Source organism: Thalassophryne amazonica, chromosome 18, assembly GCF_902500255.1.
Source record: "Thalassophryne amazonica chromosome 18, fThaAma1.1, whole genome shotgun sequence".
Lineage (NCBI taxonomy): Eukaryota > Metazoa > Chordata > Actinopteri > Batrachoidiformes > Batrachoididae > Thalassophryne > Thalassophryne amazonica.
This window is the reverse complement of record NC_047120.1, coordinates 195,037-216,553: the sequence shown is the minus strand read 5'-3', so window position 1 is coordinate 216,553 and position 21,517 is coordinate 195,037. Positions and strand designations below refer to the sequence as shown.

Genomic DNA, 21,517 nt, shown 5'->3' with positions numbered 1-21,517 from the left:
GAACAACCAACATCTTTTGCAACATTGCGTGATGATTTACCCTCTTTTAAGAGTTTGATAATCCTCTCCTTTGTTTCAATTGACATCTCTCGTGTTGGAGCCATGATTCATGTCAGTCCACTTGGTGCAACAGCTCCCCAAGGTGTGATCACTCCTTTTTAGATGCAGACTAACGAGCAGATCTGATTTGATGCAGGTGTTTGTTTTGGGGATGAAAATTTACAGGGTGATTCCATAATTTTTTCCTCAGAATTGAGTGATTCCATATTTTTTTCCTCAGAATTGAGTGATTCCATATTTTTTTTCCCTCTGCTTGGTCTAAAAAAGTAACCGTTACTGACTGCCACCATTTTTTCCCCCTGATTTCTTATAGTGTTTCTTAAAGCCAGAAAGTTGCCATTTGAAATGACTTTAGTTTTGTGTCATGTCTGTGATCTGCTTTTTTTCTATAAAATTAACTGAAAGAACATCCTCCGAGGCCGGTGAATCCATATTTTTTGCCAGGGGTTGTACATGGGCATTTCATCTCTTCCCAGAGTTAGATGCTCTGGAAGATATATTAAATCAAAACACACCCCTGGATTGGGCACGTGACCCCGTGGGATTTTTTTTTAGAGCTGGTGATTTTGATCGTTAGAACCTCGACATGGAGAACAGTAGCCATAGCTCCCAAGACACACTGTTTGGTCCAAACAATGACATTTTGTTCTCCCAGCCTTCCTCTACGTCTACTCCCATGATTAATAAACTTGCAACCACCACTGCTTTGATCAACCTCGCGTTTTTACAGCCACTCAGTCTCCACCCAGGAAATCCTGTCTCTGGATCAGACTTCCTGCTCACTCACACATCCACTTTAAAAGAACTATTGACTCAGCTCCAATCGTCTCCTGTCTCCTCAGATCCAGTTGCTGTTTCATCGTTTCATTCCACTTCAGTGCAATTTTTAACCTTTAAAAGTCTGTCTTTCCACAGCCATCTGCACTTTAGTCTGGTTCCACCTTCTCAGTGTCAGATCCTCAGTCAGCCAGAATGACAAACACCTCCACAGCCGGCTCCCCTCTCGTCTCTCCAATGATACAATGTCTTGTTTCTTTGTTTACATTTAACATTTTTCTGCTTTCAGCAATTTCACAGAAGAACGTGACCAGACCATCAAGAAGAAGTCCATCCCATGGCAGGAAATCCATTACAACTCTTCAAGGCAGAATGATGCAAACAGCTGTGGCATTTTTGTTCTGATGGTGTGTTTATTAATAAATGTGTGCATTTTGTGGACATATATAGTTTGGAAAAAAAATATATCCCATCCTTCACTCGACTCAGAATTATGTCCATATCCTTGAAAGAGGATTGACAAATTCCTCATGGTTAAAAATTTAATTCATCTTGCACCAGGAAAATGGCTTGTGAAGAATTAATAGTATTTCAGAGGATTTTGTGAAGGACTGCTCAACTTATTAGAGTTCCAAGAAAGTTTTAGTTAAAACATCCGTCTTTTAATTTTTTTTTTTATAATTTTTGGATTTACACTCAAAAAATAAACGCAACACTTTTGGTTTTGCTCCCATTTTGTATGAGATGAACTCAAAGATCTAAAACTTTTTCCACATACACAATATCACCATTTCCCTCAAATATTGTTCACAAACCAGTCTAAATGTGTGATAGTGAGCACTTCTCCTTTGCTGAGATAATCCATCCCACCTCACAGGTGTGCCATATCAAGATGCTGATTAGACACCATGATTAGTGCACAGGTGTGCCTTAGACTGTCCACAATAAAAGGCCACTCTGAAAGGTGCAGTTTTATCACACAGAACAATGCCACAGATGTCGCAAGATTTGAGGGAGCGTGTAATTGGCATGCTGACAGCAGGAATGTCAACCAGAGCTGTTGCTCGTGTATTGAATGTTCATTTCTTTACCATAAGCCGTCTCCAAAGGCGTTTCAGAGAATTTGGCAGTACATCCAACCAGCCTCACAACCGCAGACCACGTGTAACCACACCAGCCCAGGACCTCCACATCCAGCATGTTCACCTCCAAGATCGTCTGAGACCAGCCACTTGGACAGCTGCTGAAACAATCGGTTTGCATAACCAAAGAATTTCTGCACAAACTGTCAGAAACCGTCTCAGGGAAGCTCATCTGCATGCTCGTCGTCCTCATCGGGGTCTCGACCTGACTCCAGTTCGTCGTCATAACCAACTTGAGTGGGTAAATGCTCACATTCGCTGGCGTTTGGCACGTTGGAGAGGTGTTCTCTTCACGGATGAATCCCGGTTCACACTGTTCAGGGCAGATGGCAGACAGCGTGTGTGGCGTCGTGTGGGTGAGCGGTTTTCTGATGTCAATGTTGTGGATCGAGTGGCCCATGGTGGCGGTGGGGTTATGGTATGGGCAGGCGTCTGTTATGGACGAAGAACACAGGTGCATTTTATTGATGGCATTTTGAATGCACAGAGATACCGTGACGAGATCCTGAGGTCCATTGTTGTGCCATACATCCAAGAACATCACCTCATGTTGCAGCAGGATAATGCACGGCCCCATGTTGCAAGGATCTGTACACAATTCTTGGAAGCTGAAAATGTCCCAGTTCTTGCATGGCCGGCATACTCACCGGACATGTCACCCATTGAGCATGTTTGGGATGCTCTGGACCGGCGTATACGACAGCGTGTACCAGTTCCTGCCAATATCCAGCAAGTTCGCACAGCCATTGAAGAGGAGTGGACCAACATTCCGCAGGCCACAATTGACAACCTGATCAACTCTATGCGAAGGAGATGTGTTGCACTGCATGAGGCAAATGGTGGTCACACCAGATACTGACTGGTATCCCCCCCAATAAAACAAAACTGCACCTTTCAGAGTGGCCTTTTATTGTGGGCAGTCTAAGGCACACCTGTGCACTAATCATGGTGTCTAATCAGCATCTTGATATAGCACACCTGTGAGGTGGGATGGATTATCTCAGCAAAGGAGAAGTGCTCACTATCACAGATTTCGACTGGTTTGTGAACAATATTTGAGGGAAATGGTGATATTGTGTATGTGGAAAAAGTTTTAGATCTTTGAGTTCATCTCATACAAAATGGGAGCAAAACCAAAAGTGTTGCATTTATATTTTTGTTGAGTGTAGCAATACATGTGACAAAGTATGTTCTGATAGATTATTTGCATAGAAAGAATGAGCAAATGGTTGATTATTTAATAACCTGACTAATGGTTGCATTTTTTAATTACAGTTTCAAAACATTGTGAAGTATTGTATGCAATAATTTTTTTTTAATGCTTTTTCAGAATGCTGAGGTCCTCCTTGCAGGTGGTCGTCCATGTGTGATGAAGCAGACACATGCTGTGACTTTCAGGAACTATGTTCTGCATCGACTCCTAGTAGAATCCAGAAAATTTGATGTGTGATTTGTCATTCTGTGAGAATCCTACAGGACATTCAAACTGGGTGGAATGTGACTCCTGACACAGATGGTGTCACTGGTGCTGTGGACATGTGCAGACAATGAAGAAGTCAGAGCCTTTCACTTGTGTCATTTATAGACAGTGAATGAAACTAAACTGTGTATTTCATTTTTTTTTAATGTTTCATGAGAAGAGGAACATATGGTCAACGAAGAGGAACCAAAGTTGTTTTTTGTTTTTGTGGACATTTCCAGTTCCAAAGTAATGTGACTTTTGTGTGATTTCCAAAACAATAAAATAATTGTGAAGGTGAAACACAAGATGTATGTTTAGTTAATTATTGCGCACTTGACACCCCCTTACGGTGGCCCTGAAGTGCACAACAGTAAATCGCACAGCACAGCACAAGTAATGGTCAGTTCCCCCCAAATAAATTTTTAATGGAACAGCCCTCAGATATTGGCTGTACGAGGTCTATTAGAAAAGTATCCGACCTTATTATTTTTTTCAAAAACCATATGGATTTGAATCACGTGTGATTACATCAGACATGCTTGAACCCTCGTGGGCATGCGAGAGTTTTTTCACGCCTGTCGGTTACGTCATTCGCCTGTGGGCAGTCTTTGAGTGAGGAGTCGTCCACCCGCTCGTCGATTTTTTTCATTGTTTAGGAATGGCTCAGAGACTTGCTTTGTTTGATAAAATTTTTTTCAAAAACTGTAAGGCACAACTGAGTGGACACCATTCAATAAATTCAGCTGGTTTTCGGTAAAATTTTAACGGCTGATGAGAGATTTTGGTCTGGTAGTGTCGCTTTAAGGACGGTCCATGGCGCCTGACGGCGATCTGCGCTTCGAGGCGGCAGCGTCTCACCGTTTCAAGTTGAAAACTTCCACATTTCAGGCTCTGTTGACGCAGTAAGTCGTCAGAGAACAGAGAACTTTCAGAAGAAGTCGGCATGAGGAGTTTATTCGGACATTCCATTGTTAACGGTCATTTTGTAATGAAAGAACGTGCGGGCAGAGTCGCATGTCGGGCTGGACCCGACCGCGGGGGGTCGCGGCAGGAAAAACACCTCCGTTGGAAATCTTAACGGGCAAGTTGGAACATGCCCAAGCTGTTAAACAATTTCTCAGTTACTCACTTGTTGAAAGCCATTAAAAGCCGCCTGAATTCTACAAATGGTTTTCAACACGGAGGTGTTTTTCCTGTCGCGGCGCACACAGATTTGCCGAGTCGTCACGGAAACGACTCGGCGAATTTGCGCGTACGTCTTTCATTACAAAAATGTCCTTAAACAGTGGAATGTCCGCATAAATTCCTCATGCCGGCCTCTTCTGAATCTTCTCTGTTCTCTCACGATGTCCTGGGTGAATTCAGCCTTAAATTAGGATGTTTTCAGCTCGAAACAGGCCGACGACAGCGCCTGGAAGCGCTGCAGGACGTCCCGCTCCGTGGGAAGTCCTTACACCGACAGAAACACCCCATAATCTCTCATCAGCCGTTAAACTTTTCACAGAAAACCAGCTTAATTTCTCGAATAGTGTCCACTCGGATATTCCTCACAGGTCCAGAAAAATTTTTGATAAAGCAACGCGCGCCGTCTCGAGCAGCGTGTGAAACAAAGGAATTCAGCCGAGAGGGCGGGACCACATCTCACTCAAGGCCTGCCCACAGGGAAATGACGTCACCAACACGCGTGAAAAAACTCACGCATGCGCACGAGGGTTCAAGCATGATTGGTGTAATCGCATGTCATTCAAATCCATATAGTTAAAAAAAATAATAAAAGGGTCGGTTTATTATCTAAGAGACCTCGTATTTGTTAATTTGGTGTAATTGTAAGGATACACCTTTATTTACATCCCCGTGGTGTAAAGAAGAACAACATAGGGCATTATTCACACCACTGCGGTGTATATAGGAGGTTGGCATTGTCTCATTTGCACCAGGATTATAAAATCAAACCTTCACTGTGTCTTGTGATAGAATCACTACGAAGACTGGTCCAAGATGGCGGCCGCATTTCTTGCGCCTCAGCAACCAATGCGGTGTGTACTCCTCTTTATGATGTCTATGTTCGTTTGCCGTTCGTGGCTTTTTACGACAATGTTGTCTGGTTTATGGCTTTTTATCTACTGCGGCTGTATTTTTGTGTAATTTCCAGTTTGTGTCTCCGTCTACCATAGAGCGAGCTTTGTGCCGCTCCGCTTGGTATTAATCCATACATTGTGAAACCCCTTTTATTAAATAATGACAGGTGCTGACAGGCTGTCATTTTCTGGTAAAACTAAATGCTTATTTCATTTTGTTAAATATTAATTTTTGCTATGTTTACGTCGATTTTCCTCTGTCAAATTTCAGAGGGGTGGCGCCCTAGCGCTCCCCATTGACAAACCGCCACTGATACTAATACTCGTATTTTATTTTAAATATTGCATTAGTTGAGTAGCACTTCGTTTATTTACGTATTGAGATGCAGGGATGAAAAATATCGGCTTTTTGGCGGATTTCTGCTTTTTTTGCCAGTCGCCTGAGTCATTTTTGAGATCACTGCAAATCTGTTCTTTTGTAAATTTACTTTAGCTGTTGTATCTAGTGATGGCAATTTCGAGGCCTCATGAACCAATGAGCCACTTCAACACAACTGGCTGAAAATCGACACACTGCTTCGAGGCGTTTGATACAGTTTGAAGGGTGACATCTGCTGGATTGTTTTGCGAATTACCCTGAGCGAGTGCCCTGACAAATGTTTGCAGTAACTCATGACTGATGTGGTTTGTCCTTGAAAAATACTAATAAAAAATGTCATCTTCATTATTGTGTCTTTCTTAATGTAATAAATAGTCCTTACAGATGTACATACTGGTTATGAAAACCTTTATTGTAGACTATATGTAGATTCATCAGTCCTCAAACAATATTTGGATGGAATGTGACGGGAAAAGTGAGAAAGACGTGCTTATGATACTGTAATTTGTAAATTAGAATAGAGGGGATAGGAGACGGTGATTGTGCAACTATCAACAATTTTTATTCAAAAAAAGAATCATTTCAACAGTGCTGGGCTTTAATCGGCTCCTCTTCTGCCTCACCACCTCTCCAGCTTTGGAGAAGACCCGCTCGCCAAAATCACAGCTCTTCAGTCACTCAGCTCAGTCTCTGATCTACCTATGAATATATAGTCTAACCTATAACTTGTGTTCATGTACTGTGTGGATAAATGTTGTATATGAATAAATGCCTGTTGTGTTTGGTGTGTGTCTGTCTATGTTAGGTCCTACGTGTATGTAACTAACTATACTAAATGAACTCTAAACTAGACCTAAATATAAACTAATGCTGTCCCTGTCACGTAGTAATTGGCAGTAACACTGTCGCTAGCAGTCTCCTCCTCTCACAAACCCACAGTTTGTGCCGCGATTCAGATCTCATTTAAATACTTGGCGGGTCGTATTGACACGCCCAGATTATTCGACTTTCCCGCGAAGCTCGACACGTGGTGTGACGTAACGAGGCCTCGCTCGCAGTGGTCACGTGATGGGGGCGTGCTCGAAACGCTGCTCACCAACACTTCTGGTTCACAAAGCTCGATGCTGTGTCGAGCAGCCTGACTCGAGCTTAACATCACTAGTTGTGTCTGTGTTTTGTTATTTAGGTCAGGCGTCGATCTGGGCAGCCCCAATGCGCTGTTAGCTGGGATCAGTCAGTCAAGAGTCTAAAAATAACATCAGCGTTAAACATGGTCGAAAGACCAACATTTAATCAACGTCTACAAATAGACGGTGAAAAAAAACCACTTTGGAGTATTTTAATCTTTTCAACAGAAAAATGTTGACTGTGTTGGACTCCTCCAAGACGTGACGTTCTGATTGGCTGATGTGTCTGAGCCAATCACTGTGCTGCTTGAACGGAGGTGACAGTCTGCTTGCTGACGTCTGTTCTTCTGCAACATTTAAAATTAATCTTTTATTCTCCTCATTTGTTCCTGTCCGTGAAGCGGAGTATTTCAGCAGGTAACACACTTTATTTGTACATGAGCCAAAGGACGCTAATAGATGCTTAGGACTCATTAACAGACGAGTTTAGCAGAACGTTAGCAGCAGGGCTAGTTTGCAGCTGGTTAGCATAGCAGCTAAACAGATCAGAGTTAACTTTATTTCTGTTCTAAATGTATGAGTTGTTTCTAATATGTTCACTGCAGTGGCTCGTGGCCGTAAGGTCAGCTGTAAAACGCGCTTTAAAGAAAACAGTCCTTTAATCGGAAGAATATTTTTCAAAGGAACAAAAGGAAGCGTGTTCACAGAGACGCGCGCTCTCGACAGTGTGCCCGTATGGCGCGTGCAGAACCCTCGGACATTCGGGAAGACCCGGAAAAAAAAAGCAGACTTAGTGGGGAAAAAGCCTGCAGGGGCGGTGTCCAAGTGGTTTCAGTACAGAAGGTTCCCGGTTCAATTCCCGCCGCTGCCACATTTATCCATGTAATGTGGAGTTGCATCAGGAAGGGCATCCGGGGTAAAACTTGTGCCAAATCAACATGCAGATCCACCTTGGATTTGCTGTGGTGACCCCGAGTGCAAACAAGGGAGCAGCCGAAGGGTCTTACTTACTTTTTACTTCTGGAGGAAAAAAAGCAACGTGAACAAATGTAAATCTATGAACAAAGTTAACATTTATTTGTACAACACATGCACAAACAACTGATATTTAATGTTTCTTTGACTTAAAGTGTAATTGACATGTAATGCCATGTTTTCATGAATATTTAAGACTAAAATTAAACAACAGTTTGAAATTCATCCTTTCCTGGTCCGCAGTTCTTGAAGAGATAAATATTTGGATTTTGAATTGCACGCCACTGAAAAACCAGGAACTTCCCGGCGTGCCAACATTGGACAAGAAGGAGGAGGAAGTGGTGTCAGCTTTGGAACCATTATCTTAATTGTCCCATTAATTTCTAGATTTTTACAGGCTACTGACAGCCAAGTGGTTCGAGTCGGAGTTGCACCATGTTTTCGATTTCTGTGAAGGCTCTCAGTTGTCCAGGTGGTTTCCATAGTAGAGAAGCTTGACTATTCGACTGGACTGGGTTGCTTAATGTGAGGACGTTTCACTTCAAATCGCAGAAGCTTCCTCAGCTAAAATTCTTGCTATGGTAGTCTGACTTCTGTTTTGACTCTTGTAGAGAAGAACAAACAGAAGCCACAAAAGCTGGAGTTTTAAACCTAACCAGCACCTCCTACCGATTGGCAGATTGCTATTGACTAAACAATAGCTTTAATTATCACCTATTGTGCTCTAATTAGCACCCTCCTAATGACAGGGCAGCTGTCCCTCCTAATGATGGAGCTGGTGCCTCTCCTGATGGCTCTCCTGACAGGTCTCCTGATGACGTGAATGACTCATTACCGTGAACAAAAGACTGAAACTGCTTTGACCTGAGTACCCCATTGTAAACAGGGGACAAAGCGTGTCTCAGACCCCCTTCCCAGTTAAGGCTGGGTTTCAACAGTTTCACATACAATGCCTCCTTCACTCCTCTTACAAACCATTTCTTCTCTCTGCTTCTTCTTGTCTCCTTGTTCTTTGGTACTTCTGCACTTTATCCAGGGACCATCGTGGGTACCCACATATTGTGAGGGCTTTCCGCACAAGTTGTTGTTCTTTAGTCCTTCCCTCTGTAGTCGTGGGCACCTGTAGGGCTCTGTGTTGAAGAGTCCTGATCACCCTGAGCTTGTGTTCAAGGGGGTGGTTTGAGCCAAAGAGCAGATATTGGTCAGTGTGAGTGGGTTTTCTGTAAACCCCTGTCTGGAGCTGCCTGTTCTCTCCAATCATAACATCACAGTCCAAGAAGGCTAAATGGTTGTTTCTGGCATCCTCACGTGTGAACTTGATATTAGAGTCCAACGAGTTGATGTGCTCTGTAAAGTCCTCAACTTCCTGTTGTAATTAAAAATAATAGTAATAATATTAATAAAGCCTACAGCACACTCACTGGCTTGCAGAATGACATCCCAGCTGGATATATAATCACCCGTTTATATGATCCCTTTGTTTTTGGCTGCTAGATCTTCGCACAGTGCTCATCCACGAGCTGGAACAGCCTCTTCTGTTATGCAGCGATGTCCCGCAGCACTTCAGGGATGTGCATCCTTTGATTTGGTTTATGCGCCAATAACATTGTAAATCCCTTTGGCTGTTTCCTTGTTGTTTTTCCCCCAACTCGGTGTCTCCTCAGCATATCCAAGGTGGACCTGCACATTGATCTGGCAAAGGTGCATTCTCCGTCTCCTGCGTTTTGGCTCTGATGGACAGATGTCATCATATTTCCATGGCACGGCATGTAGCAGAAGGATTTTCTCGGTTTACACACACATATGAATGCTGTTGGAGCTCAATTTGAGCAGAGTGCCATTTTTTTTTTTTTTTTCTTTTTTCTTTAATATTTATTTCATTCATTTAAAAGAAAAACAGAAAAGCAAAAAAACAAAAGCACCACAATACCAGAATGAAAAGGAGCAGAAAGAAGAACAAGTCTTATGATTTCTGCCCCTTTTAACAATACAATCTTTCAATATACAGCATCATAGTCAACATTATTTAACAGATTGCATTTCTTTAACTTGTCACATACCACTGACCCATTTCATAATTATGACCATTAATTAATAGATTACATCACTGACAGGTTACATTTAAACTTAAGACACTCCAAACATTATTAACAGTTTACTTTTTTTTTTTTTTTTTGACTTTCTTGCAGCCCACTGACTTACTTCATAGTTTCATACTTACTTAATACATCTAATTTAATATGTTTTTTAAATAATTTAAGCGACCTTAATTCTTTAATTTCTTTATTAAGATTGTTCCATAATTTGACACCATTTACTGCAATACTCCTTTCCTTTACTTTGGTTCTAAATCTTGGTTTTTTAAAGACTTCTATTCCTTTCAATTTATAACTACTTACTCTTTTTTCAAACATATTTTGAATGTTTGTTGGTAAAGTATTTTTATTAACTTGGTACATCGTTTGTAATATTTTCAAATCAACTAAATCATGAAATTTAAGTACCCTATACTTAATAAACAATGGATTAGATGAATCTCTAAAACCACTGTTACTAATCACTTTTAAAGCTCTTTTCTGCAAAATAAATAAAGGTTGTATATAGGTTGTATATGTTGATCCCCAGATTTGATTTGATGAAAGCATGTCATTATATTTCCTCGCTGATCATGTATCATCCTCATAAGATCACATCAAAGAACTCCTGCCACACATCCTCAGAGGGAGGGAGAGGGACAAAGACAGAGTTGGGGTGGACAAGACAGAGCCCTCCCAGGGCTGTGAAAACTCCGGATCCGTGAAATTCCGCAGATTTCATCATGGGGGGGGGGTTGTTAGTGTTTTACTCTGTAATTGTGATCGTTAGAGTTTTTAAAATGTCACTCGCAGAGTTTTTTTTGTTTTTTTTTAACGACATCGTGCAAGTGTTATAAGTTCATGGACCCTGATCTGTGTGTTACAGATACAAATCAGTGTCCTCAGATCCGCAGAGTTTTGAGGAGAAAAATCCCTCTCTCAAAGCCTGGCTGTTGTGACAGATGTCGTAAAGCAGGACTGGTTGGTTGCTGCGGCGACGGTGTGTCACTCTTGTGCGCAGCTTAAGCTAAATATAGCATGTGGACATCGCAAACTTTTCGAGCTCTAAAGTTTTTAAAATAAGAATTGTGCAGCATGTCTCTGTCGCGGACCGACGTCGGACAGAGAGAAGATGGGGAGAAAAACGGTTTGAAAAACTCTGATAAGGACAAGAATCTGTCGAATTGTCGCTGGTTTCATCAATCAATCAATCAATCAATTTTTTTATATAGCGCCAAATCACAACAAACAGTTGCCCCAAACTCAACACTCTTGAAAGATAAAAGAAACCGGAAAAGTGAACTGTGCACTTAGTAGAGAAGCTTGAATCTTCGACTGGACTGGGTTGCTTGACGCGAAGACGTTTCACTTCAAATCGCAGAAGCTTCCTCAGCTAAAATTCTTACTCTGGTCATCTGACTTCTGTCTTGACTCTTGTATGGAAACCACCTGGACAACTGAGAGCCTTCATAGAAACTGTGCACTTAGGAAACACGGTAAGAATTTTCTCTCTCTGGAAAATAAACATTATGCTGTTCAAACAGGATTTTAGACAAGATTGTGACTTTTTTTCATTAATTTAGAGTTTCTTTCCTTGGAAAAAAAGACTGGCTTTGAATGGATTTACATGAATTTACACAAGAAAGTAAATGAGTTTTTATTAATGTAGACTTCTTTCATGGGAAAAAGACACTGGCTTTGAGTGGATTTACAGGAATTCACACAAGAATATGTGGCTTTTTTTACTATAAAGTTATGTTATTGATATTTTACCATGATTTTCAAAATATTCTACAAGCTTTAGCTGTGGTTTTTGAAATGCTGTAACAGTCTTTTCAGTCTTCATGAATTTCATGTAGTTTAATTGTTCTGAGTTAATGCATAATTTGGTTTACAGTTAAAAGAAAAATGATGAAAACTGTTTATTTCGAACATTTGATACAACAGCAATTACAAGATAGATCAGTAAAGACAACAACAAAAAAGTTCCTACTGTGTACCCAACATGTCCGAAAAGGGGTAGGGTGAAGCATCAGCTTATTTATCCCTACCCCTTCTTCCCCACAACCAGTAATACCCTTTGCCACATATACACATAGATTCCTACACACCTAAACCGATATCAATATATATATATATATATATATACATATATATACACACAAACATAAATATACACCTACACATACCTACTTACGAGGGCTGTCCGTAAAGTATAGGTCCTTTTTATTTTTTTCTAAAACTATATGGATTTCATTCATATGTTTTTACGTCAGACATGCTTGAACCCTCGTGCGCATGCGTGAGTTTTTCCACGCCTGTCGGTGACGTCATTCGCCTGTGAGCATTCCTTGTGGGAGGAGTCGTCCAGCCCCTCGTCGGAATTCCTTTGTCTGAGAAGTTGCTGAGAGACTGGCGCTTTGTTTGATCAAAATTTTTTCTAAACCTGTGAGACACATCGAAGTGGACATGGTTCGAAAAATTAAGCTGGTCTTCAGTGAAAATTTTAACAGCTGATGAGAGATTTTGAGGTGATTCTGTGGCTTTAAGGACTTTTCACGGTGCGAGATGTCGCGCAGCGCTCTTAGGCGGCGTCATCAGCCTGTTTCAAGCTTAAAACCTCCACATTTCAGGCTTTATTGATCCAGGACGTCGTGAGAGAACAGAGAAGTTTCAGAAGAAGTCGGTTTCAGCATTTTATCCGGATATTCCACTGTTAAAGGAGATTTTTTTTAATGAAAGACGTGCAGGCGGATTGCAGCGTCGGCTCGCAGCCGCCGCGACGCTCCGCCACAGGAAAACACCTCTGTTGGAAGCCTTGAGGACAAGTTGGAACATCTCCAGCTGATAAACAATTTCTCATATACTCACTCCACTGAAAGCCATCAAAAGCCGCCTGGATTTTACAAATGGTTATCAACACGGAGTGTTTTTTCCTGTGCCGCCGCGCCGCGTCGGCTGCGTCCCGACGCGCGGACCCGTCCGCACGTCTTTCATTAAAAAAATCTCCTTTAACAGTGGAATATCCGGATAAAATGCTGAAACCAACTTCTTCTGAAACTTCTCTGTTCTCTCACGACGTCCTGGATCAATAGAGCCTGAAATGTGGAGGTTTTAAGCTTGAAACAGTCTGATGACGCTGCCTGAGAGCGCTGCACGACGTCTCGCACCGTGAAAAGTCCTTAAAGCGACAGAATCACCTCAAAATCTCTCATCAGCTGTTAAAATTTTCACTGAAAACCAGCTTAATTTTTCGAACCATGTCCACTTCGATGTGTCTCACAGGTTTAGAAAAAATTTTGATCAAACAAAGCGCCAGTCTCTCAGCAACTTCTCAGACAAAGGAATTCCGACGAGGGGCTGGACGACTCCTCCCACAAGGAGTGCTCACAGGCGAATGACGTCACCGACAGGCATTGAAAAACTCACGCATGCGCACGAGGGTTCAAGCATGTCTGACGTAAAAACATATGAATGAAATCCATATAGTTTTTGAAAAAAATAAAAAGGACCTATACTTTACGGACAGCCCTCGTACATACAAAATACTATATATTTACAAGCCGAAGCAAAAAACAAAAACACCCTAACCCCCATTACCCTTCCTCCTCCCTATACCTAGAAAAAAACATATTTTTGTACCGCTGTTTGAACTGGTTCATGCTTGGACATTGCTTGAGCCCCACTCTCTGTTCCACATCCTCACCCCACAGACAGAAATACAGAAACCTTTTAATGTTGTTCGTGCCCACTGATGCTTTAAATTAAATTTCCCCCTCAGACTGCAATCCCCTGATCTGTTAAAAAACATATTTTTAATATTTGCTGGAAGTAAATTGTTTATTGCTTTATACACGATTTGTACTGTTTGAAAATGAGCCAAGTCTGTGAATTTTAAGAATGTGGATTGTAAAAATAGTGGATTTGTATGATCTCTATAGCCAGTATTATGAATAATTCTTATAGCTCGTTTCTGCATTACTGATAGTGATTGTGTTGTACCTTTTATAAATATTACCCCATACCTCTGCACAGTACTGTAAATATGGTAAAACCAGTGAGCAGTAAAGAATGCGGAGTGAGTTGTGGTCCAGAATATGTTTCGCTTTGTTTAGAACTGAAATGCTTCTTGACAGTTTACTTTGTATATGTTTTATGAGTCTTCCAGTTTATCTTATCATCTATTATCATCCCCAGAAACTTATTTTCATGTACCCTTTCAATATCTACCCCCTCGACTTGTAACTGAACCTGTATGTCTGTATTACAATAGCCAAATAACATGTATTTTGTTTTACTTAAGTTTAATAATAATTTGTTTCTGTCAAACCATATTTGACAGACCATATTTTCAATTTTCCCGTTTCTATACTGATCCTCCTCAGTAACTCCTGCAAATCCCCCCCTGAACAAAAAATGCTTGTCATCTGCAAATAATACTAATTTTAATATTTTGGAAACATTGACAATATCATTGACAATATAAATTAGAAACAGTTTGGACCCAATACTGACCCCTGTGGGACGCCACAAGCATTGTCCAAGCATGATGATGTATATTCCCCCAACTTCACAAACTGTTTTCTGTTACTTAAGTAGCTTCTCACCCAGTGCAACACCAACCCCCTAATCCCATACTGTTCAAGTTTACTGATTAGTATGTCATGATTGACTGTATCAAAAGCCTTTTTAAGGTCTATAAATATTCCAACTGAATGTAATTTGTGGTCTATGGCGTTTGTAATCTCCTCAACTGATTCTATTAATGCAAGTGATGTTGAACTATGTGCTCTGAATCCATATTGACTATCAGTAAGTAATTTATGTTTATTTATGAATTTGTCTAATCTATTATTGAATAACTTTTCTAATAATTTGGAAAATTGTGGAAGCAAAGAAACAGGCCTATAATTTGTGAAGTGGTGTCTATCCCCAGCCTTATACAGCGGCACAACCTTAGCTATTTTCATTTGATTGGGAAATTTGCCTGTTTGAAATGATAAGTTACAGATGTATGTTAATGGTTCTACAATCCATTCAATGACCTGTTTTACCACCACCATATCAATTTCATTTAAATCGGTAGATGTTTTATATTTACAATTATTCACAATGTCTATAATTTCTTTTCCATCCACTGCTGTGAGGAACATTGAACAGGGATTTCTTTCTATGAGATTATTATCCCAATCCTCAGGTTGGGAATTGGGAATTTTTTCTGCCAAGCTTGGTCCAATATTTACAAAAAAAACTATTAAAACCGTTGACTACCTCATCCTTATTTTCCTTCTTGACATTATTATCAATGAAATACTGAGGGTAACTCTGTTTTTTATTACCATTTTTGATAATGCTATTTAATATATCCCATATTCCTTTAATATTGTTTTTGTTATTATATAATATGTTACTATAATATTCCTTCCTACATACCCGTATAATATTAGTTAATCTATTTTTGTATTTCTTATATCTATTTTCTGCCTCTTTAGTTTTATGAATTCTCTATACAGTGTATTTTTCTTATTACATGCATTTCGGAACCCTTTCGTCATCCATGGTCGAGCTTGGATTTTTTGTTTTCTGTAGTCTTGTTTAATTGGACAATTTTTATCATATAATGATGTAAATATTTGTAAAAAAGTTTCATATGCACTATCAACATCACTTTCACTGTATACCTTTTCCCAGTTTTGCTCCTGTAAATCCTTCTTTAGTGTGTTCATGTTTTCCTCTGTCCGCACTCGCCTGTATTTTATTTTCTCCTCTGGCTGATTCTGCCGATGGTTTCTATTATAAACGATGAAAACTGGTAGATGATCACTAATGTCATTGATTAATAATCCACTCACAGTGTTATTCTCAATATCATTGCTGAATATATTATCAATTAAGGTAGCACTATGGGACGTAATTCTGCTTGGCCTGGTGATTTTTGGATATAAACTCATACTGTACATTATACTGATAAATTCATCTGTTATTTTATGCTTATTTGGATTGAGCAGATCAATATTTAAGTCACCACAAATGAACACAGTTTTTTGATTAGTTTTTGAGAACATTTTTCCCATACAGTCAGTGAATGTTTCAATACTAGATCCTGGTGCTCTATATATACAGCTGACTAATACATTTTTGCTTTTTTCTTCACATATTTCAATAGTTATACATTCTAATAAGTTATCAATCACAGTTGTCATATTGTCTACTATTTTATAATCCAAAAATCATTCCAGGTCCTACTTCCACATCATGTTCTGTTATTTCAACATGATCATTGACGGTTCAAATGAAAGGTTGAATATAGGATCATTTAAATATGCACTAATTTTGAGATTTTTTTTTTTTTGTTCCAGGAGATGCTGAAAATGTATCATTAAATAAAAAATTAATTTGGTTTCTGGGATCCCATGGGGCCCGAGACCCCGGCTCCTGGGGGGCCTATGCCCCCTAGACCCCCTGCAAATTTTCCTCGGATTTCACAATATTCATTTCACAGCCCTGCCCTCCAGATAAAAAAAACAAAAAAACTATTAAAAACAACAACACTGTGTGCTCTGCTCCTGCAGTATTGTACTCTGAGGAAAAAAAAAACATTAAATGCATAAGTCCAGGAAGTTTGAACAGCAGTCCTGATGTCTGTTGCAACCACGGCCGGGCTGGCAACAGCTCAGTCACTCCCAGAAGTGGCTGTTCCTCTCCGATCATCTGCTATTATGGTGTGCTCCCATGTCAGCTTATGTGTGTGGCCCATCACCCCCCCATTTTCTCATGAATGTCTTATGTGAGGAGTCCGAGCAGTGACACCAGAGACAGATCTGAGAGAAAACTGGGAGGAGCCTTGTCGCCTCACTTGAATACAAACACAACGCCCTGTGAGTTATATGAGGGAAGAGTGCCACTCAGCAAAATCAAGCAATTTCTCTTGCAATTGCCTTTTGCAGGATGCCGCAGCCCACTGAGATCGGATCCTTACTTTGATGAGTGGGGTTGGACCAGCTGCCTGTCTGGGTGGTTCTCATTCAGGACCTGAGAGTGTTCTGTGATTTAGTTGACCAGACAAAGTGCAGCTCACAGCAGACTGTGCTCGGCTGTGATTGTTTGTGGCACATTTGTCCAGTTTTTTTTTTTTTTTTTTTTTTAAATACAAACAACGTGACGATGATCAAACTTTAAGTATCAAACATTTCTTCAACTGGACTGAACCTCTGAGTTCTGTGAAAGCATCATCTGGGTCCAGATCAAGAATGTAAAAAAAATCTAAACCAAGGAGGCTTGATGTGTTATTCCACAGTATCAGCCATCAGTGCAGTAACTTCATGGTGACAGTGCTGCTGGTTTGTCTTCACTCTGACAAATGTTGTTCTTCATATTATTTGCTTCCTTGCAGACATGTTGCAGCAGTTAGTGATTAAAGAAGAAATGCTCCCTGAACAGCAGGAGTTGAATCTGAGTGTCGACCAGAAGGACGTTAAACGTGAACAAGAGGAAGTCTGGACAAGTAACGAGGGACAGCAGCTTCACTGGCTGGAGACTGAGAAGACCAAGTTACGTTTTGCTCATGTCCCTGTGAAGACTGAAAATGATGATGAAATACCACAGTCATCACAGGTTCTTCAAAACTCAGGTATGAATTGAAAAAAACTCTGTGAAACATCTGTTAGTGGGAGCAGGTGTTCCACTGCTGTGAAACTATTTAATTATTCTGAATATGGAAAAGGAATTCTCCCGACCACATACAGGAAAAAATCGACCCAGGATGCATTGCGTCAACATTTGAGGCCTCATGTACAAAGACTTGTGTGGATTTTCTACTGAAACATGGCGTACTCCAAAACCCAGAAACTGGCATAATCACAAAAATATCCAGATGTATCAAAGTGTGCGTACTCATGAATGCAAGCATATTCCCTTTTGACGCCCCTAAAGTTGTGCAAATGCATGTAAATTGGCCCTGGGATGCATGTAAATTGACCCTGGGAGCTGGGAATCCCCTGTCCATCAGATTGGTCAACATGAACACAGTCAATCAATTCAATCAATCAATTTTATTTATATAGCGCCAAATCACAAACAGTTGCCCCAAGGCACTTTACATTGTAAGGCAAGGCCATACAATAACCACGTAAAAACCCCAACGGTCAAAACGACCCCCTGTGAGCAAGCACTTGGCGACAGTGGGAAGGAAAAACTCCCTTTTAACAGGAAGAAACCTCCAGCAGAACCAGGCTCAGGGAGAGGCAGTCTTCTGCTGGGACTGGTTGGGGCTGAGGGAGAGAATCAGGAAAAAGACATGCTGTGGAGGGGAGCAGAGATCAATCACTAATGATTAAATGCAGAGTGGTGCATACAGAGCAAAAAGAGAAAGAAACACTCAGTGCATCATGGGAACCCCCCAGCAGTCTAAGTCTATAGCATCATAACTAAGGGATGGTTCAGGGTCACCTGATCCAGCCCTAACTATAAGCTTTAGCAAAAAGGAAAGTTTTAAGCCTAATCTTAAAAGTAGAGAGGGTGTCTGTCTCCCTGATCTGAATTGGGAGCTGGTTCCACAGGAGAGGAGCCTGAAAGCTGAAGGCTCTGCCTCCCATTCTACTCTTACAAACCCTAGGAACTACAAGTAAGCCTGCAGTCTGAGAGTGAAGCGCTCTATTCACAGAAAAGAAAGTACACAGAGTGGAGCTACAGATGACACACAGGGTTAATTTATTGTTGTACAATGTCAAATGAAATAAACGTGAACCGGTAAAAAAAAGTTAGTGTGTGTGTGTGTGAGGCCGCTGTGAGCTCAGAGCCGTGCACACACTGAAGTATTAAAAAAATGAGGTACGCCGACTGGCAGTTTGACATTCACAACATTACACTTGTTTATTGATAAATACTGAACACAGGGAGACAATCAGGGCTGTTAAGAAGCTCAGCAGCTCTAGTTTCACCATCAAGAAAAAGAAAACACATTAAGCATATTTGAATGCCCACATTTGGGCATGTGGGCAGACCAGACTCAAAGGTTTGACCCTCTGCTTGGGCCATGCGAGCAACACATTTTACAATACCAATACACAGGAAATTTTTGGAGTCCATGCTGGTGCACAGGATGGGAGGCCTGCAGAAGAAGATACCCTTCTCATTTCTGGATGGAGCCGCACCTCAAACAGAATCGGGCAGCAGAAAGACCACAAATACAGTATAATTTGTCAGCATTTAGTAACAAGAAAAACTGAACAAAAATATTAAGGTGATCACTGCTCTGTTAACTAATAAAATGAATTTAAAAGGGTAGGAAGTATAGTAACATACTCTGCCAGTATGCTAGCCATACGAAAGGGAAAATGAGTGCGTCTTCAGTCTGGACTTAAGTCTCTACAGAATCTGATTGATGCAGGGAGATCATTCCACAAACAGTTGCAAAATAAGAGAAAGCTCTGTGACCCGTACGTTTTATTCACCCTAGGGAGACAAAGTAGTCCCTCACCCTGAGAACACAGAGTCCGGGCTGGTACATAGGGCATGGGTTAAAGTTCTCTGTCACCACAGCGGATTTCCGTCATTTGGAAAAATTAACCACACATCTGTGCGCGCATGTGGTGTCACGCATGTTTTAGGGCCGAAATATGATACCCTAAAGAACATATGTCTATCAGTTATATTTACCTTTTTTATGTTAAACCGACCTGTTATGGTCTTCTGAAACAGTTGATAGATGTATTTTGTAGCGCATGGCTTCGCCGTAATCAAATAAATACATTAATGCTTTCTCAACAAAAACCTGAGGCTTTGAACTGAGGACAGAGTGTTGTTTTCACTCCTAACTCTGAAATTCCTGAGCCCATCTGGAGATAAGCTGGGGACATCCCCCTGTGGGTCTCCATACTGTGGCCCACATCCCAGCAGAACTTTAACTCAGAGTTATTCAAAGGAGCCCTTGCTTGTTTATTGGTTAAATTTTGGTCACTATGAATTACATGGCACTATAATTGCTTCACATCAGAATCTGAACTTCCCCAGGCCAGGCGAAACCATCTTTTATGGCTTCACGTCAAGGCCAGAACCTCTCCACACAGTGCAAGATAAGACATGGTCATAAACTCTGAGCCTTGACAACCAACTATTATCTTTAGGTCTAAGTGGAGGAAAAGACCTTTGCTTAAAATAAAAAATGCATCAGTATTCTTTTATTCATATAAGTATAAAACTTCTAATGTTGTTTGTATTGATTAATCAAACACAATGCTTTGGATGTAATCATTCCATTTTATTGACATATGTTCCTTGTAACTGATGTGTGTTTAAGTGTGATCTTTCTGCATTATCAATATGTTGATGGTGAAATATTTGTTTTAACTAAAAGGATGTGTCTAAGTGACTATTCATAATGTGTATCCATTCGAGTGTCTTAGAACAAATACTATGCCCAAATAGTTAGTGTTTAAATAGTAGAATCATTTCTTTCTGTTTCTCTAACACATGACGTTTTCTCTGAAATCACACACCCTAAATGGGCGGAGTTTAATGACGTAAGTCCCCTTTAAAAGTTTAGAACAGAGTCTCTCGCCCTCTCTCTCTCCTGCAAGCCTCTGCAGCAACTCTTCTCTCTGCCTTTCTTTAAACACTTAACTTTATTTTGGGGTCAACAAGGCCCCATGCTAAGCTAAGCTACCACGTGGCTTCATTTATTATGTTATTCATTTTTGATAACTTTAACAAATTAATAGCCTGATGCTTTAAGGTGTGTCAAGTCTGTCAGATTTTTAAGAGAACTTCCGAGCTGATCTGTTCAAAATAACAGCAAATTTACAGAAAAGCGACTTTCCTTTTCTGTAATTTACAACTCTGTTGTTAAAGTTTTATCTTTTTTCTAAATTCACAAAGACTTAATCTGACTCCAGCAAACTTTTTAAAAGCTACCAGCACCCATTTTCAACAAAGGTCATCCACCTCTGGGGTCCAGCAAGATGATAACCTGACTTCAAGCAGCCATCCTGTTGGTAAACCAGCTGACAAGCCTTGGGATCACCTGGAGAGACTGCTGAGTTAATCCCTGACCCAAGTGAGCTCACGTTGCAAAGAGCCTAACACATCAGCGACTGATGGATAGTTCATCCGAACCATCTCTTCAGCGGATCAGCTAAGTGACCCAATTAAAGGGTCCAGAAAAAGGGCTTTGTTGTCAATGGATGCAAAGTGGCTTCTTTTTAAACGTATTCATATGTTTGTTTAGTAATTTTCTTAATTGGCTTCAAAATTTCATCACTAAATTCAAATCAGATTTATTTACTTAGTCTTTAAAGCTTTATCTCGCTACTTTCTTTCAACGTCTCATGAGTAAACAAATTGTTTCCATGAATGAACTTATTTAATTACTATCCACAAAAATGGCAGTAAACTGTTCATTTCTTGTTTAAATTGTAAATAAAATGTAAATATTTCTGCTGTGGT

The 21,517-nt window shown here is 40.5% G+C and overlaps 1 protein-coding gene across 1 annotated transcript in view; it reads left to right on the top strand.

The window, feature by feature from the left end:
* Positions 1-21,517, top strand: part of LOC117531541 (bromodomain-containing protein DDB_G0280777-like) — a 483,227-nt gene that overhangs the window by 438,538 nt on the left and 23,172 nt on the right. The window contains exon 6 of the mRNA XM_034194661.1: positions 17,469-17,705. Coding sequence (XP_034050552.1) covers positions 17,469-17,705 — 237 coding nt within the window. The remainder of the gene's footprint in view (positions 1-17,468; positions 17,706-21,517) is intronic.